Source organism: Phragmites australis, chromosome 10, assembly GCF_958298935.1.
Source record: "Phragmites australis chromosome 10, lpPhrAust1.1, whole genome shotgun sequence".
Taxonomy (NCBI): domain Eukaryota; kingdom Viridiplantae; phylum Streptophyta; class Magnoliopsida; order Poales; family Poaceae; genus Phragmites; species Phragmites australis.
In genome coordinates this window covers 30858687-30878579 of record NC_084930.1, presented here as the reverse complement: position 1 = coordinate 30878579, position 19893 = coordinate 30858687, and the positions used below count along the sequence as shown (strand labels likewise).

The 19893-nt window shown below is 42.2% G+C and overlaps 1 protein-coding gene across 6 annotated transcripts; it reads left to right on the top strand.

Annotated features, from left to right (window-relative positions):
- The first annotated feature begins 4100 nt into the window (after nt 1-4100).
- On the top strand, nt 4101-12346 carry LOC133930685 (G-protein coupled receptor 1-like). Of its 6 annotated transcripts, XM_062377387.1 has the most exons (11): nt 4101-4371; nt 5271-5302; nt 5648-5817; nt 8212-8306; nt 8755-8856; nt 8987-9043; nt 9403-9546; nt 9965-10035; nt 10129-10220; nt 10305-11527; nt 11613-12346. In XM_062377387.1, exons 1-10 carry the CDS (start codon nt 4189-4191, stop codon nt 10322-10324), a joined length of 966 nt encoding a protein of 321 aa, XP_062233371.1. In that variant the 5' UTR covers nt 4101-4188; the 3' UTR covers nt 10325-11527; nt 11613-12346. The 6 variants fall into 6 exon arrangements, with proteins under 6 accessions (XP_062233371.1, XP_062233373.1, XP_062233372.1 ...); XM_062377389.1 differs by lacking the exon at nt 11613-12346 and having other exon boundaries at nt 10331-10656; XM_062377388.1 differs by lacking the exon at nt 11613-12346 and having other exon boundaries at nt 10325-10656.
- Nucleotides 12347-19893: the final 7547 nt, after the last annotated feature.

Sequence of the window (19893 nt, the reverse complement as noted above, 5' to 3'; positions counted from 1 at the left end):
GTTTTGCCTCGCTTGTCCTTTCCCCCTTCTCGTATTTCCATTTTGCCGTGCTACTGTTGGAAATATGATAATTTTGCAACAAATTTGGTTTCCAACAAATTTGGTTTGCTTATTCCAAATGAAAAAAGAACAATTAGTCCTTAATTTTTTTAACTAAAGGTAGAAGCACTACCATTTCATATAAAAATAAATCACCTAGTATTAAAAGAGACCAGATCAAACCGTACTATACACGATTACTTAGAAAAATCATAAGCATTACGGGTAAATAAAGTAGCTAAACTAGATTCAAAACACTGTAGAGCAAACACCTGACTAACTACTTAGCTAAACTAGACCTAACACGATCAAAATCACTGCAAATCTAACAAACACCGGACCCACCTGGCGGGCACCCAAATGCGAGAAAGGGTCTCAAAGCGACACCTCCAATGAGGACACGCCATCGAACACGTCGCTGTAGTCCGTCCGGAAAGCCAGAATTGGGTTTTGACCTGAAAAATCCTAATGATAAGGGGGAACACTACGACGACACTTCCAAGGAGGGAAACAACGCCCGGAGACATTGTCATCGCTAACACCGTTAGAAAAGCCAAACAAGGCTTTTACCTGAAGCCCCTGCACAACACGTGAAAGGCTAAGAAATCTAGAAGGCAAGAGGAAACTAAAAGCTAGAGAGAACTAATAGAAAAGACACAAATATAGGGAATTTCTGAAAAAAAAAAATTATATTGTTTTTGAAATCAATTGAATTGAACCTTCTAAGCTACTCATGCTCCCAAGTAAGGTGCCGCACACTGCATATATAAATTCCATAGTCTCTTTCTCTTGTGGTTTATTGCAATTGCAATATTGTTGGTGACTAAAATCATCTCCAATAATGTCCCTCCGCTAGCTATAAGGTTGTTCGCATGACTATGTGGGGAAGGAAAAACGATTAGAGATAAAAATCAACAACTAACTAGAAGATAATCTATTCATACACTCTAATAAGCTTACAGTCTGTAACGCCCTGTTACATGTGTAGTCACAAAGATGAGAAGACCAACATAAGCAAGTAAGCATCATTTGAACGGCTGTTTTACGTTAATAAGTGATAAGTTGTACATCAAAAGGGAAGAAAAAGTTATATAGAGGCCGAAAGAAGAAAGAAGATTAAAGTCGCAAATCGGAAGCCATCTTAGTTTCCAGTTTCCACGCAGTAAAACATGTTTATGTACATGCACATGCACGTACGTGCACAATTACGGTGGTCTCATTCTCACCACACGGATGGCATCAGCACTGTGTGCACGATCACCGGGCCTGTACTGGTCGATCGGAGTTCAGAACCGACGGTGGCGATGGGCCCGAACGAGGCGGCGTGGGTGCGGTCGACGCCGACGGGCGCGTGCAGCGCGCCCACCAGCGCGGTGCCCTCGATGAGGTTGCATGCGCAGGTCCCGCGCGCAGCGCGCGCCGGTACAGCACCGCAAACCACGGCCACCGCAGCACCCCGAAGAGCCTCCTCTCCCTCCGTCCGCGGCCACCACCCTCGCCACCGAGCCTCACCACGGCCATCTTCTTCCTCCTGCCGCTCGCTGCCACCCCCACCCCCACCCCCGCGCCGCGGCAACCGGACCAGCGTGGCTGATCTCCTCGTTGCCTCGACGTCTACAACGCGATCTGCTGGTTATAGGGCTATATATGCACGGAGACTGATATCTCGATCTCTTCTGCCTCGATCTCCTTGCTAAGTTACCCTTGGAAGAAACTAGCTATGTGTGAGGTAGCTTTCAGCGTCGTAGCTTTGTTTGCAGGTGTGCTCTAATTATGGTACTCTCTGTGACTTCGTGTGCTGGGGCCTGGGGGTGCCAGTGTAAGCTGTCTCAGTTTGATTACAAGATAGTTCCTGATTAGTTTACGACGATATTCTGTACGCACGTCGTTTCTTTCTCTTGAAGGGCACTGTCCAATGGAGCGCTAAAGGGTTAGAAAAGTTAATCGGTGTAGGTAGTATATGATGAGCAGATGGTTTCGTTCGTCTAAAATAGAATAAGATGTGGTTTCGTCAAGTGAATGTGGTGTGAGATGCCATAGATAAAGCAAGTCATAGAATTATTAAGAGACAAAGAAAAAGTTAATTGGTATATGTATTATATGACAAGAAGGTTTCGTTTGTCCAAATTGAAACAAGAGGTGGTTTCGTCAAGTGAATATGGTGCAGGATGCTATAGACCAAGCAAGTCATAGAATTATTGAGCGACCAAGAAAAACTACGAAGAAATTTTAAAAAATCTACTATATATAATGGAAGATCCAGAAGCATCATATAAAAGGTTTTTACTTATTTTCTTCCTCTTCCATGCCAGAAATTGAAAGGCTCTTTGGTGGGTGGGGGGAGAGGGGCTCCAGGTGCCGTGGATCCACCCCTGACTGCATGTGCATGCATGATTGCAACAGGCTGGGTTAGACGACTGACAGACATCTTCTAACTAAGATAAAACTGTTATCTTTTCGAATTTTTTCTAGATAAACTCCATAATGCTTGAGAAGAAACTAATTATCTTACATCCATGCAGCCGCCTTAGTTAAACTAATTCCAAGCTTCATCATGACTTCTCAGACGGAAGATAAGCTAATAATCAGAATGGTTTCTCTCGTCATTGATTAGATGATCTGTCAATCCGTTAATAAGTATGCAAGATGATGAGAAGTCAACGGGCTGGTAGCTAGAGCCTGTCATCAGCAAAATTTGCCAGGAGTCGGAAAAGAAGAACAGAGCCCCTGAGAATAAGATCGAAATGGAGGAATCTTTCACATTGCATTGTTGGACAACTGGATCAGAAGAACGCTGGAGCCGATGTGTGGTTCAGGGTCCCAGGGATGTGACAGACAATGCACTGTGAAATGATAAGATGTGATCAGAATTGAAGAATGCTAATATGTAAAGATAGAGGAGAAGAGCTGCGAGGCCGTTGATGCTTAGCGATGTGGTGCTGTTTGTTACTCCCGCTAGTTATAAATACATACCGTTTTAAAAAAATTCAGTCAAAATTTTAAAAATTTGACTACCAATAGCTTTTAAAATCTTTACAGTTTGAAAACCTTAAAATCACTTGTGTAGATTTATCTCAAAAATATATTTCATAATATCACATTCAGTGGAATTTATAAATGTATTCTAATAATAAAAATAATGATCAAACTATAAATTAAAGACCGTGTATTATTTAAAACGACATGTATTTATGACCGGATAAAACATGAGCTTATTGTGGCAAAAGTTTCATGTAGGTGAGGCAGCGGTAGGCTATCTTTCTTCTCCTAATGTTACGGGCTATAGCCTTTAAGCGCTTTGAACAGTCTCATATATATAGGGGTTTTAATCCTTAAAGAATAATAAATACTAATCTTATATTTTCTCTGTTCAACAATACAACATTTTTTTATTTTAAAAAAACATCAAAAGTAAAATTTGACCGTTAATTTTTTATATTATGTTATCAATTGCTATAAAATCAACATCATATTAAAAATATTTTGAAATACAAATCTATTAAAACAAATTTTGTATATAAAAATATATATAACTCGACTAATTATCGGTCACAACTTATAAAATTTGACTTTTAAAAAAACACCTTAAGTTCTTTCTTGAACAGAGGAGTATAGTTTTTAAAATATAATTTGGCTACATGTACGGTGGCATGGCAGTGGGCCTATAGGTACAAGCCCGTAACTTGAAACCGGATCGTCAGACTTATCACGAGAAAAAGTCAAAGAGAAACAGTAATATAATATATCTACATGAACAAGATCTACAACAGAGAAATATTGTAGCAATAATATTGTATTGAAATTAATGTACAATAAAATACTGTAATTAGTCAGAACAAACCGTTTTAGATCGTATGACTAAGAATGACGCTCTCTAAGTGTAAGTAAATTTTATAGATCTAGTTCTATAAAAGATCTTCTCTTATATGATAATATGTGTTCACTCTCTGTTCTTTTAAGTTCAACTGTTCTATTAGAAAATAAATAATATAAATAAAATTTTATAAAAATCTTTTTAAATATAAAATTTGCTTCTCCTCCGTTAAAGTATTAAAGTTAGAGGATCTAAGTTCCCGCAAAACCGGGCCACCGGCCGTTTCTCACCTACACTTCCCCACCTCTCCACTACCACCGCAGAGATCGCCGGCGATGGCCTCGGGAGCGTCTGCGGCGGCGAGCCAGGCCCTGCGGGACCGCGACATCCTCGACGCCGTGGGCACCACCGCCGCGGCGCTCTCTCTGGCGGGCTCCTCCTTCATCGTGCTCTGCTACCTCCTCTTCCGCGAGCTCCGCAAGTTCTCCTTCAAGCTCATCTTCTACCTCGCCGTCTCAGTGAGCGGGCTCGGATCTCTACGCTCTAGTTTTTTTGGGTGGTGGTGTGTGTGTGTGGGGGGTGGGGGGGATTTGAGGTTCTAGTTGCGGCTTGCGAGATCTGCCGTGGGTGCGGTTTGGAATTAGGAGCTTGTGGTGCGATCTGTGCGCTGTTACTTCTCCTACTAATTGTGCAGTCTTAGTGATTTATATCGTTAGCTTAGTACATGGTTGCTTTGCTTTTTATGCTTACGATCTGAAGTAGCTCTCGAGAATTCGGCACCATTGAGTAGGGATCGGGATCTTAAGAAATGTGGGTATAGCCGTCAATCTTCACCCATGAGGATTATTTCCAGATGTTGGCGCCACAAGCTCACGCAACCTCTTTCTCACTCGTATGATAGTTTACACATTTGTTATGACACAGAGCTGTACATGTTTTGCACTTGGATTTTTTATATAAAAAAGTACAATTCGAATTCCAGTTATTATGGTATCATGTTCGAGATCATTAGAGTCTGTGTTCTGTTGCAGCGGCGCATGGGGTGTTCCGCCTCCAATTCTATAGAGTTAAATGAGAGGATATTTTTCAAGTGGATACTTCATAGTTCATTCCTAAGCAGCTGGTATCCATATTATTTACATTTTTCATTTCAGGAGATCGTGTTCCCCCTTATTGGTTTGTTGAATCTTGAAACCAACGGGCATGATGAGCACCTACTTATCAAGTCTAGTTCGTCAATCATCACTTCCTGTGACAACTAGTTTGCTTTCTTAGAAAAACTGATACTACATATCTAGTTGCTTAGCTGACACTGGTTGAAGCAATAGCATGAGCTGAAGCTAGGTTTGTTCATTCTTGTGAGTTGTGATTGCCCTAGCTATTTTATATTTTCTGACCACTGTGATCTGAACTGCAGGATATGTTTTGCAGCTTATTTACTATAATGGGGTATGTTGCTGTCTGCATTATATGAATAAATTATACCTTATGCTGTGCATAATTAATTCCTAGCTTTATTTCTTTCTCAGTGTTAATTTAGTCTGCAAGAAAGAGCATATGCAGAAACAATTATACTCATTATTCATAGCTGAGTAATTTGATCTGGCAACCTTTGCATTCTGCTTACTAAGAAATATAAATGCGAGGATTGTTTGCAAAAGTATAATTGTTTTTGTTTAAGAAGAGCAAACCAGACTATTCTTTCTTCCATTTCTCTATACATCTGACTGCTGAGTTTGGTTATGTGCTTGTGGTAAAATATTTTAGTAACCATGGTATATTTTTATGTTTCAGGGGGCCCTCGAATGCATTTTACTGCTTTGCACATGACTACAGCGCTCATTTCTTCTGTGTGGCTTCTTTTCTATGGACAACCGCTATAGCATTCACTCTTCATCGCACAGTTGTGAAACACAAAACAGATGTTGAAGAATTTGGATCCATTTTCCACTTGTATGTGTGGGGTATGCAAACTGTTGACCACTTCTCTGCCTTTCTTGGAATTTATGCATTCCAAATTAAGCAACTTGTCGGATAAGTTAAAACTCTTTTCTAGGGAACCTTATTTTGGAAAAATACCGACAATTTTGTATTTGTACCATCAATATGAAGCAATGTGCTTGACAAAAACTAAAATGGTCCACACCTTATAGCTATGTTTGATGCATTGTGATGTATCCCTTTGCTAACACATAGGTTGCTACATGCCTTGGAAATTATTTAGATGTGATGCATGTACCTATTTTGCCAGTTTTTCCTAGTTGCTATTGTCGGTCTTCTCTACCTTGTAAGAACCCAAGCATACAAGTTCAAATTCATTTACTTGTATTTGATACCAGATACTATGATCCTAAGATCATTAGGGGAATAGACACTGCCGAGAGGATAGCCGGGTGGCATCGATAGTGTTAGACGGACACCGGTGAGTCCGACTCGAGTACGGGTGTCCGATTCGGCAAATTCTAAAAAACAATACTCAGGGATTCATCATCATCATCATATATATATATATATATATATATATATATATATATATATATTATGTGCCTAGGCGCAACTGCAGTTCACATTGCGCCTAGCCACTCAGCGAGCCCGTTTCTCCTCGCGCGTGCCCCGGTCAAGCCAACCTCCCTCCCGCGCGCTCTCCGACCAACCCTTCCTTCCTCCTGCGCACCCCCGACCGAGCCTTCCTCCCTCCCGCGCGCTCCCGACCGAGCCAGGAGTTACGTCCATATAAGTCACTAGTTGCGCTTTATGCTATACTGTAGTTACTGATAATTGGTATATTGTGTTTGTAGTAACTGGTAGACTGTGTTGATAGTAACTGATATAATGTGTTTGTAGTAACTGGTATGCTGTGTCGATAGCAACTGATATACTGTGTTTGTAGTAACTGGTATCCTGTGTTGGTAGTAACTACACTGCCTTGCATGTTGCAACTGCCCTGCCTTTTGGTGTTGTAACTGCCCTGCCTAAATGTGTTCAAAATCCTGAATGTTTTGATCGTAACCGGTGTACTATTCTGATAGTAACTGGTATACTGTGTTGGTGGTAACTACACTGCCTTGTACGTTGCAACTGCCCTGCCTTTGATGTTGCAACTGCCCTACCTTTTGATCGTAACCGGTGTACTATCCAGATAGTAACTGGTATACTGTGTTGGTAGTAACTACATACGCCCTGCTTTTTATCATAACCGTTGTATTTATCATAACCGTTGTACTATCGCGGTAGTAACTGGTCTCACAATCCTAAACTTTCATCAAAATATAGCCTTTATGGATCTTATTTTGTTAAGCGTATTTTTTCCAACAATATGCTTCAAATGGATCGAAAATCGGATATGTGGTTCTAGAAATATTGCATTTTAACTATTCAAATCAACAAAAAATCTCCCGCATGCATGCTCTGTTGGGTGGGATGGACGTGTATGTGGATGTAACTGATCTGCTTAGCGGGTTGTAACTGGCAGTTTCTGTAGTTGCAACTGAGGCTACGCGGGAATAAGCTGGCTTAGTGGCCGTAGTGGCGCAGCGCAAGTCTGTTATATATATATATAATTTTATAAAATAAAAATTCAAATTCAAATTAGAGAAAATATGTTGTGCAACTAATTTTGCATTGCAATTACTATTTTTTCACATTCATGACTGATCCATGTAAATCCACAACTAAATGCATCATATGTTTAAAAAGAAAGGATTAGATGAGCTATTGGGCTGCTATTTCCAGTGCATCCAACCTGTCTCTTGCCATATACTAACCCCTCCCGATTCTCTCTCCTCGCCCCAGCTATTGCCGCCTGCCCTCACCCTAGCCCCCGCCGCATCCTCCCCCTCGCCACCACCTCGTCCCCCTCGCCCCGCCCCCGCTGGCACCTCCGCCTCCTCCCCCTCGCCCCTCCGCCGCCTCCGTCTCCTCCTCAACCCCGCCGCTGTCGCTGGAGTTGACGTCGGCTGAAGCAAAGGTGGCGACTCGGCAAAGAAGAGTTCGATGCGTGCCGCGCCGTGTCGGACATGAGTCGACTCGCCAAAAATTTTTTGGACACGTGTGTCCAGGTAACATTGGGCATCGGCTGCTAGGAGAGGGATTAAATTATTGGGGAGACTTAGATTACAGTTATATAGGCAGGTCACGGCTCTAACAACCCAAATCAAATCCTATCTCTAATTGATAACAAATCTAATCTTACCTTCTAAATGACCCTTAACAAATCTGATGGTACTGCTGGTAGGCTGCATATATCCTCCATTTTAAGCAGTAGATCATCATTATACTGACTTATTATGGAAGTCATGTGTTAGATTTTCAGTTCAGTTGAAAAGATTTTTGAATCTTTTATTTGTTTATTTTCGCAGGAACTTCACTGGCTACCACTGTATTACGTTCGATAGGAAGTGACAATGGAAGGCCAGGTACCTGGTGTTGGATCCAGCAGGGAAGCATGGCGAAGGCATGTGATCTTTTGTTCTCTTTATGAGTTTTTCTACAGATTATGGCACAACTGTTAGTAGTATGTGTTACTTAACTTAGTGTTACAGTAGCGTATGATGTATCATTTACGAGTGAAATTTCACGAATTTGGTTAAAGACAACTGTTGCATAAGCTCATCTACGTTTGAGTCCTTCATTACTGATCCATGATACTCAGACAGTCCTAGTGCTAACAATCTACTTGTATGCTACTGCTTTCTTTTACCATTTGAATGTTGTCAACAACTGCTTTCAAGGGTTTCAAACCAAAATGCAGCTAAGGGAATAAGTACCACTTATATGGAATTTCCAACATTTCTTGCTTGGACTATGAAACATTATAGTCATCAGCTAGACAATGAATTTAAACTGACACACCAACTTTGTCAGCTTATTAGCAATTCTTGTTGAAATGCCTTTACTTGCAGGCCCTACACTTGATAACTTTTTATCTTCCACTTTGGGGTGCCATTCTCTACAATGGATTTACATACTATGAAGTAAACCGCATGCTGAATAATGCAACACGGGTAAGCATGCTTTCTGCCTACACTTCTCCGTGGTATATCGAGGTTTACCAAGGCCTTCATCGTAACTCTTCGGCACAATCTGTTATTTTTGCCTCTATGTTCTTTTGATAAGCTCATGGATTTTGTGTAGATGGCTGTTGGCATAAGTGATCGATCAAATCAATCTGACATTAGGGCGGACAAGAAGGTACAAAATTCTCTACAAACATTTGTCATTGTTTCTGCTTCAGTGCTTCTGCTGGAGTTTTTTTTCCCTTTCCTATTGCACTGCTTTATTATTGCTGATGTCGTTTACTCCAGAAAATGGCTAACTTGCTCCTGTGATTTTTTTATAAATTTTGGATTGGAGAGAAACTGAGAGAACATTATGATGGTTTTTATTCTAATGAAAGTGTTGTTGAGTGAATTCCACCTTTTGTATCCTGTTTTCTTTATGTGTCCTACATCAGCTAGTTCATTACCACTGTTCATTGTCTGATGCAAGAATGGCCGGATGAAAGATTATTTGAGCACATAAATGATTAATCGACTTGCCGTATTTTGCAGGCATTTAATCGGTGGGGTTATTACCCTCTAATTTTAATTTGTTCATGGGCTTTTGCAACTATCAATCGTCTTTATGACTTTGCCAATCCAGGCCAGAAGATTTTTTGGCTCTCCTTTCTTGATGTTGGGTTCGCTGGACTTATGGTGAGTGTCTTAAGGCTTTTGTATTCGATCCTAGATGTTACTGAAGGACCCCGCAGAAAACTTGAGATTTTTTTCTAACAAACTAAATCTAATAACTTTTGGGAATAATTTATCATGGGGCTTGAGTAAGATGCCTCTGCATGGCTCCAGTTTTTCTTCTGTTCCCATGGGTAGTTAGCTCTGAATGGAAGAGCTGGAGTTCCAACCCCTTAATGAAATGAGTGCATGTAATAGGATGAAATCCACCACCATTGAATCTGGACCTCTTCAGTGCATGTATGACTTATGGAGTCTTCATGAAGTAGGATTTACTTGAACTGTGTTGTCCACTATAGGCTACAAAAATCATGCATAGAAGTGTTTAGTGAACTTCCATCATTTTTTTCGTTGGTATTATGATATTTCCTATTATCTCTAGGGCCTTTTTAATTCCATTGCTTATGGGCTCAACTCTTCCGTGCGTAGAGCTATTTCAGAAAGAATTGACTTGTAAGTCATATTCCCCTGGCTTAATTTTCACAACCATATGCACTAAAAAAATAGTTGGTAGCCTTAAATAATTTTGTTTTCTAAATTTTCCAGGTTCCTACCTGAGAGAATTAAAAGGAGCCTCCCTACAATGTTAAGATTGAGAAGTCAACAGGAAAATGAACTGACTTCTCTTATCGTTGAGGGTAACTGATATGATAATGCAAGCAATACCTAGGAGTTTTCATGCATAAGTTTTTTAATATCTTTTGGGTTCTTAAATCTTGAAGGTAATACTACATCACTGTAGGAACAGTTGTTTCGCATTGACCATCTGGTACATCGCGAGTTGGTTCCTCGCCTGGATCCATTGTTGATTGTCTTGAGCACGGGCGGTGGTTTTGGAGTTCCATCGTTCCAGAGTAAATAGGAGTTTAGAAGATAGAAACACTCGGTAGATACTCTGATGTTCATCTGTATCCTATACGTAAGCTTGTCAGATTGTCATTCTTTACTCCTCGGTCCCCCCGCCCTGGTGTATTTCTTTAAAATTTGTATCTTCAGGTGTAGGAGCATGCACACTTACTGTACAATTCAGTGATCCTGTAAGCTAGCGTTATTCAATCGCAATTTTTGCCTCTCCATCGGCGTGGTAATCTCTGACTCAAAAAACTGTCGAGTGCTTCTGAGAACTAGTGCCGAAAAATGTGCTACAAAATGGTTTCAGTCGATCGACCTACTGCCAATTACAGATCATCGGAGCTTCCAGCTGTATGCTCAAGATTGGACGACCGAGTCAACGTCCCTACCGAATTTTTGTCCCTACCGAGAGTTTCTACTTTGTAGTTTTAGATCCATCACTGATAGGAATGATTGGAATAATTCCTCTTCTACCCTTCGCTCAACCGCTAGGACCATACAAATTAAAAAATGTTCGAACCTTCCTAGCTACAAAATATGCTCCGAATCTCGAAGAACTGAGAGCGGCGCAGATAGGTGTGGTGCGCATAAGTAGATATGGGCTTGCATTTCGGGGCATAGACCATCTCTAACCGATCATTCCCAATCATATTATTTTCATTTTGTTTCTTCTCTTATTCCTCTTTAGGTTATTGTTCCTTTTATTTTTTTTATCTTAACCAGTTTACTTTCGAGGGAATTTATGAAGAGAAAGAAAATGATCTTGATTTTTTTTATATAAATCGTAAAGAAAAATCATTAGAGCACCGAAAGAATCAGAAATCCTTTTAAAAAAGATTCATTCACGAAGAGAGTCGTTTGACCGCCGGCGCTAAGCTTCTAGACTAGCTTCTGAAAAACGCTTCTGGTTTGCAAAACCACCCGCTTCTACCTGGGCAAAGCTTCTCCTCTGCTCTATTAGTCGCGCGCCTTATTAGTCCTCTGCCGGGCTTCTATCGCTTTGCTCTCCTCTCCTCTCCTCTGCTCCGGCCTCCGATCCAGACAACGGCAACTACAAGCGGTTCGACCAAGAGATCGAGCCAATCGAGTTCTTGTGCGCGCTGTAAAATCTCCCCATCTTCTCCGGTACGGAGTATCTCCTGTTTCGAGTCCCTGACGCTCTGTTCTTACTGCCACAGCTACCTTGACAAGGAAGGGGCCCGGCTACGTGAGGTGTCGCTTGTTCCGGACCAAGCTGACTAGCTGATGGCTCACCTGTCCGACCCCGCAAGGTTCGCGCTCTCCGTCGCGCTCGGGGTCGCCTACATCCTGAAGCCTATCCTTGATTTTCTCAACGGGGTCTCGCCGCGGAACCCCATACTCGACGCGGCCGTCGCCGTCGTCCTCCTCACCCTCCCGATCACCTACCTCTTGGGCGTCATCCTTCTTCAACTCCAAGTCACCCTGGCGCCGGCGGCTCCGAGGCGGTTCGCCAATCTCGCCTGCACCATGGTGTCCGCGTTGCTCGTCGTGCTTGCCGTGCCTCTCATCGCTTTCATGCTCCTTGCTGGCTTGACGCCGGGAGGCGATCGGTGAGGCGAGAGGGCATGCACTTCGGCAGTCCGGCCAAACAATTGCACTCACTGACCGAATAAAGGTATGTTCAGGTAGCTCACTGCAGCAGTTTCTCCTTCCAAAATGACAATGTCGTGCTAGATTCATCGTGACATCACGATGCAAAGATCCTAAGGGACTAAATATCTTGGCCACGAATCATCGCTCCATCCAGCTACTTAGCTGAGGCCGGAGTCTTTGACCAGTTCGGTGTGCCGCTGCAAGCGGGCCCATCGCGCGCCCATTAGTGTACGGTCCCGGCGGCGGCAGGCCGAGACCGGCACGTGTGCTGTTCCAGTCAACCGCAGTGACCAGGCGACGCACGCTTGATCCGTACAAGCCGGTGTCCTGCTTGGCCAGATGAAGAAAAGAGCAAGTGGTTGTGGTTTGTTGTGAGCTCATGAGCTAACCTCTAGCTGTTGTTGCTGCTGGTCGTCACCCTGTACTCGATGACCACGCTGTATACTTGCCACTATTACCTCTATGATATGGTGTACATACTTCTCTACTCATCTAGCTGACTTACTCCAGATGATGTATCCTGTTTCGAGTTTGTATTTCTAGGCTTGTTTCCTAAACTTTGTTAGACCATCTCCAACAAAGACCGTATTGGCCGGCCGCTTTCCGTTGTGCGTGTTTTGCCAATCATCACCGTCTGTATCTCGCTCCAATAGCTACTCTAAAGTTGCTTTTTTGCTGCTACAGGGAAACGGGCTGTAAATGGAGATCAACAAAATTGTGGCTAGAAAAGGGTGCTCGTATCACTGTGCACTGAGTATGCGTGTGGATCTGAGAGGAGGAGAGGAGTAATGGAAGGTAAAAAATAGGATAGTTGTTGGAGATGAAAAAAAAAAATATTGTAATAGTGTTAGAGGATGCTGTAATAGTGTTATAAGGAATGAATTCTTATAATATTTGCTGAAGATAGTCTTAATATACATTTGGGTTTGGGATGAGCTTTCAGATTTCGAAACAAATAGTAGCAGATGTGCAATTTCAACGGTCAAAGATGAGACAAGGTGACACAACCAAAGGGAGAACAGTATAGCATAGCCAAGTGAGTTGAATATATAAACGGAGGAGAAACGCTACAAGCAAACGTGCCATTGGCCGTTCCATGTCACATTGTCACGCTAATTTCGGTCGGTCCAAAGATGCTTTCCTTTGGAATGGGACGGTAAAATGATACAATCTGACTAAGCCCTAACAACTCCGTGCTAGAGATAAGAGACTATATGTCTGTTTGTTTGAATATCTGTTTTTATGTTTTTTATAAAAAGTTATGTTTTTTTACTTCTCAGTATATATCTTTTTTTAAAAACGTCTCTCAGCGAGCTTCTCAGCTTTAGATTATTTTCCTCAGAAGCTAAAATCACTTCTTCAGGGGAGGGATGTTGATGGAAGGTGGCCGATGGCCGCTGGGGTGGGCAACCCGTCAATACCACCAAGGGCATATTTATTTTTTATTATGATCTTAATAATCTAGATTTTAATTCTTATAATCTAAAATCTAAATTGTTATAATATGAATTATACAATCTAAAACAAATAACTATTGATTTTAGTATAATCTAAAACAAACAAACATACTTATTTTCTTCAACAGGTCCTGATTTTCAGCCATAATGCATTGCTCGTCCATCACCTTCGCCTCCAGCTCCTTCTTCAAATCCAACAACACATCCCCTTCTCATCTATCTTAGCACTCTGGTTCTTCACCACTACCTCGAACTTGTGAATGTCTGCAGTGAAGGTCTCCTTCTCCGCCTCCAGTGCCTCCCGCCGCGAGGGGCCCAAGGTGAATTTAATCGCCTTCGCTTCTAGTTACTAGGCCTCCTTCTCCAGAGCACGAAAGGCTTCCGTGGGCCTTGAGAGCGGAGCAGGTGAGCTTGTAGGGGTAGCCAAGCATGCGAAGGACGTGAAGGAGGTTGTCCTCAAACCCAGCCTCCTTCTCCGAGACGAGGAAGTGGAGGCGCTCGAGGAGGTGGCAGGGAGCGGCCAGGATGTCGCGAACGACGGGGAGGGGCGGTCGTGCCCACGCCGATGGAGGAGGGAGGCCGGCTGCTACAAAGACTGGCAATGTCGGAGTCGCGGTGGGAGAAGGCGAGGTCGAGGTTGCGCGGGCGGATGACACTGGCCTCTAGCAACAGGGTGCCCTCGACCGCAGCGGAGAGCGGCGATACAGGTGATGGGAAAAACTACGCGATGGAAAAAGAAGCGAAGGGAGAAAAAGTGTAACATTATGTTTGTAATTACAATAATAGATAAATATGTATCATAATCCAAAATACACAATCTAGAATCATCATTTTTCTAGATTATAGATTATGGTATAATCTGCTTCAGATTGTGAAATCTGAATTGTAGAATCGACTTGTTTGTTTTTTATTTTGATTTTGAAATCAAAATCATGGAATCATAATAAAAAAACAAATAGGCCCTAACTCGGAGTTTTTACAGTTTATAAAAATTTTGGTTTTTGAAAACCGGAAATAGATCTATCCTAAGAAATATAAGAAATGAAACCTAATTAACCTATTTATTTAGATTCGGTCAATTTAGATTTCAGTTATAAACCGAAATCTTCGAAAGGAGGAGCGGAGGGTTCATCGTGTCGGTGAGAAGCAAGAGAGAAAGAGCATGTGGATGAGATGTATGGTGTGTGGGGGCAGTGAGCTACGTGTTGAGGTGGTTACAGAGTGAAAAGGGTTAAAAGGATCAGGGTATAGGTTAAAGAGGTATTTTCTATGCTATGTATATCAATTCAGTTTATTAGGTTAGTTTAGATTTTAAGTGTTGAAAACCGAATTAGAAACTAAAAATCGATTAGTAACTTTTTGGAAACAGAAGAAAAAACCCAAAAACCAAACAAACCGCTAAAATCGGTTACTTTAGTTTCTTTCTTCGATTTTTATTATTTGCCCACCCCTAATGGCCACCACCCCGTGACTATTGCACCATGCAACCAGTGGGTAGTGCTGACTCTGCATTGCTTTAGACCATCTTCAACTATTTTCTTTATTTCATTCTCTTCCCGATTCTCTTTTCCGTTCCTATTTTCTTTATTTTCTCTTATCTCTAACAGCTTTCATTTGAAGAGATTCGTGAAGAGAAAGGAGAGAGAATCCCGTCCTAAAGAGAATGACCTTAATAATTCATTCGTGACGGTAACCGTGAAGAGAAACCGTTAGAACGCTAAAGAAAACGAAAATTTCTTCATGAAAGGATTATGAATCCTAATAGGAATCGGTTGGAGATGATCTTAAACCCAATGATGCGGGTTGAGAGCAAGAGCGGGGAGAGATAGGATTTGAGTGTATTGATCGTGAGTGTATAGACTCATGCTTCAGCACTCTATATCACGTGTAGGTTCCATTGAGGCTAAGAGATGAAATATAAGTTTGCTACATCACAACATATAGGGTTCAAATAAAATCTCTTGATATTTGTATCGGATTAAGTTGTATGCTAAATGAGTTTGTTGGAGAACTTAGAATAAGGGTTTATTTGACAAAACTTTAGCTCTTAAGATCTTTTTGAATTTGAGTATTCGTAGTTTCAGAAATTTATGGAGTTAGAGCTATAGATATTCTAAGAGTATTTGGATGAACTATTTTATTTTTATTTTAGTCTAAACTTAAATACTTAAACTACTTCATCTTAACCTATAAACCGAAGATCCGACTTGAAGCTAGAAATTTATTCTACCAAACAGGATGTAAACATATTGACTTAAAAATAGAGACAAAGCAGCAGCGCGCACCTGTATAAATGCGTCAAACCCCCAGCGTACCAATCTTTTCTTGAAATTTTCGATTTAAATCTGTCGCCTCTTCTTTTCCCTTGGATTCAGCCCTGTACTGTACTAGATCAGCTCCTCATCTCTGACACCGCGTGCGCTGCAACAACCGTTCCCTGTTCTTTTTTTGCAACACGCGCAACCGCCACCAGGAAGCATCCATGCATGCTCGACGGTCCTAGCTGAATGAACACGACGACACTGATTCCATCCCACGCACCATCGTTGCTTCACCTGTTTCCGATTCCACGACCATCCATGCAGACTCCCCGATTCCGCGCGCCAGTCTTGATCATTACTCGTCCCTGGCCCTTGCAGGGACCTGACAGCCGACACTTGCATCCTGAGTTCTGTGTGATGCTGTCCAACGGTCCCAACGAACTGAACAGCTGCGATCACCAATCCAGCCAATGGGCGAAGCTACTTGGGAGGAAAGGGTGCGGATAAACCCAACGAAAAAAAACGGAAATCATAGCTAAGTTCTAAATTTTTACTCTTTAACATACCTTCGACTCAAACTCTTACACCCACTCGACTCAATCTTGTGAGCTGCACTCCTCTATTTTGCTCTAGCTTCGTCACTTAGATCAGGTTTGGTTGAACTTCTACTCTTTTGAAAAACTGATTTATGAGAAAATAAATTAAAAGTTGAGAAACTGATTGAAAGTAGATTTTCTGATTTTTGACATGCTGAAAAGCTAAAAATTTATTATAAAATCTAATAGCAAAAAGCCATCAACCATCAAGTAGAAACTAACTTTTCAACCAAAAACCAAAAACCAGCTCAACCAAACACAACCTTAATCCAGCTCGAAATGTTTGAGCCTGAATAAGGTCCTGAGTCGTTTCAGGCTCGTGCACCTGCCGTAACGGGAATTGATGGATCGATGGCTCGGCTTGGAGCGAGACCGTGCCAGGGGCCACGGAGACCTCCTGCTGAAGTTTTGCGTTTGTGTGTTGCATCGAAGGCCAGTGAACCAGTATTTATATTGGGCCCACCCCAAAGTTGTTGAAATGGCATGCATGCCTGCGCAGCGAATCGACCAAACAGACGTGGATCCGCGGACGAGAACGGGAGAAAAATATGCGGAATGGGAGCGGTCTGGTGTCTCTCCGCCACCAAAATTCAACGCCGGGAAACTACGGGAAGCATTCATGAGGTCGCCAAGTGGTATTGCTCCCGGAATACTAAATTTCCTTTGAAATTTCGCTGAATTTTGCGTGCGCTGGAGCCAGGCCGACCTGGAAATATTCCACGGGATGTTCCGTGCTTGGACGACACTCAACCCAAAATCTTTTGAACTCGATGTGTCGCTATCAGCCGAGACCAGGGGAGAGAAATTTTATAGGACCAGCCTTTTGTAGAGATATACATAGTGTTGTGACATATGTCCTCACATGGGTAGGTATGTATGTGTGTGGACCGTACGATCACACATATACAACACAGATAAGATTTACACCGAGATCTTATACGGACGGATCTCATAAAATTTTTCTCTGATATCACGTGGAGATCCTCGTGCCTTCTGTTGGGTGATGCATGGTTGGAGGTACCGAGCCGATGCAGTACGTAGTAGGCAAGCTGTAGCACTACTCTTTTCATTTCGAAGTGGCAGTCGGCCGTCGGTTCACTTCACACCGAAGCTCTGATTCGTCTGGCTCCGGCCCGAGAAATCTTGCAGCAGAGAGGGTACGGGAGTTGGCCAATCTGCAGGTGCTTCCGACTTCCCTTGATTAGCACTGAAGATGCATACGATAGTGCGCTGTGCAGCTAAAAGGGGTAATATAAGTAGTACTGCACATAGAAGGGAACTGAAAGGCAAACACGAAAAAGCTTGCCGGGTGGAGCAGTATTTGTTGGCAGCTAGGAGCTCTTTCTCCTCCACCTTTACATTCTCTTTCTCCTTTACCCTCCTCCACCTTTGACTTTTAATAGAGTTCCAGTCAGGAAGAAGGTTAGAGCTCTTTGCAGATGAGTTTGTGATTTAGTGGTAAAACTCTATAGTTGTAGAGAGCTGATAGAAGTTTGACTTCCGTTCCGTACTAAAAAAAATCTTTAAAGTAGATCGCGCAATAGAAAGACGACGGTTAAAAAAAGAGGTTAGAGCCCCGCCCCCTTAGATCCGCCCTCCCTGTTGGCAGCCTATCAAGTGTAATCACCTTTTAGCTGCAATTATTGGACAAGTTTTTTGGTTTGGTTTGCGCAACAGAAAAGTTCAGGAGATGATTTCTGGGCCGCTTTCGTGGCTCTTGTAAAGTTGAAATCCATTGATCGACGGTTTCCACCACCAAGAAATCTTCACTTGTGGAAGCTGGTCGTCTCGTGGCCGTGAGGATAGAGATCTTTTTTACTGTTAGGTGAACTGATCTTCTTTTAAACGAGATAGGTGAACTGATTAGGCTGGCGGAATCGCGCATTGTTTATTTCAAGGAGAACAAATCGCTTGGCATTTGACAGGTTCTTGTTGAAAAAAAGATAGATTTATATCTTTTTTCTTTTTGAAACAAATTGATCTATCTGTAATATTAATAAGAAGTAAAATTTACAAAAATCGAAAGAAAAAAGGAAAAAAAAGACCTAACCAGATCCCGGATCGGATAAGGCAGAAAGACATATTCTATCGAAAATAGGCACCTAAACGTCATACTCCTATAGATAAACAAATATCTACCTTCTCCCGAATCCTATGGGCTAAACTAAGCGTAGATTGTTTTATCTTCTAAAAATCCACCCGTTACGCTATTTTCAAAATTTTTAATAGAAAAGGACAATAAAATATTTCAATCCTTTTTTAGGATGCTTGGGCTGGTTAAAAGACGGATTTATATCATGCCGCAAAGGGATGTGGGGCCTAGGATGTTGACTCTTCAGACAATAAAACGAAGTAGCAATGATTTATGAGCTAGTAGCAAGCTTGTGCCTCTCACACCGCAAAGGATCATTGAATTAACTTAAATTCAATTGAATTGCAGTGGATGAATTAAATTGGACCTTGAATCTGAATCCAGATGGAAATAGAAATAAGGGTACAATTCAATGTTTTTGTTTGGTTAGCAAAGGAATCGTTGTAATGAAAACTAGATCAAATCAATTCTAGTTGTTGTTTGGTTGTAAACTTTGAGAAATCCGAATTCAGATGACATAAACATACCATTTTGCACAGGATTTGTAGCAGGCAGAAGGGATCAAGGTCACTGGCCGCAGACAGGTTGAGTTCATCCGAGTCGGACGGGGCCAAGGTGGCTCAGAATTGACCGACTCGATGCTGTTGATGCAACTTGTGACTGGTGGCTGAGGCTACCGACCGAACTTCAAGAAGAAGGCGGGCAATGGTAGAATCTCGTGGCCATCGAGCTTGGGGAAGAAGGTGGAGGAAGTGACAGGATCTTGTGGCCATCAGGATTGGCGGCAGTGGCGGAATCTCATGGCCGCCGGCCTTGAGGAAGAAAGACTGCATCGACTAATCTTGACAGCGTCGCTGGACTTAGGGAAGGAGGTGGCATCAGCAGACTTGGGGAAAAAGGCGGCGGAGTCCGATGGTGGTCGACTGTGGAGTCCGATGGTGGTAGTCAGTGGTGAAGGAAGATGGTGGTTATAGTCGTCGTTGCTATCGAGGTCACTGGCGAAGTTATCGGTAGGTAGAGGGGGTGTCGGTGAGAACGTCTTCATGAGGAAGAGGCATGGACAATTTAGAGACTAAGGGCTCTGATTTGGTGACCTTCTTCTCTAGTTATATTGCAATTCCGGATCAATTGTGTTCTAATTCTATTTCTGATCCTACCTTACAACCAAACAACTGAATTGATGGATCCCGATTCCAATTTGCCAATTCTAGCCCCAAATATGAGAACCAAACAGGTCTAAACAATTGAGATTGATAAACAAACACTCGGACGTTGCTTGACGTGGCCCTCTTTTTATTTGGGATTTAGATTTTTTTTTTCCCGAACTAGAGGCAAGAGCAATGCTATTTCATATAAGAAAAAGACTCTTCGTATAGAAACAATGTCAAACCGCACCACACAGTTATAATAATTTTAGAAAAACCGATCTAAAATTACTA

Excerpts from the sequence above, each read along its gene's own strand:
- LOC133930685 (XM_062377387.1), top strand. The coding sequence starts at position 4,189 with ATGGCCTCGGGAGCGTCTGCGGCGGCGAGCCAGGCCCTGCGGGACCGC. Across the intron at positions 4,372-5,270 it reads TCTTCTACCTCGCCGTCTCA|GATATGTTTTGCAGCTTATT; the intron begins GTGAGCGGGCTC and ends TCTGAACTGCAG. Across the intron at positions 10,221-10,304 it reads GACTTCTCTTATCGTTGAGG|GTAATACTACATCACTGTAG; the intron begins GTAACTGATATG and ends TAAATCTTGAAG.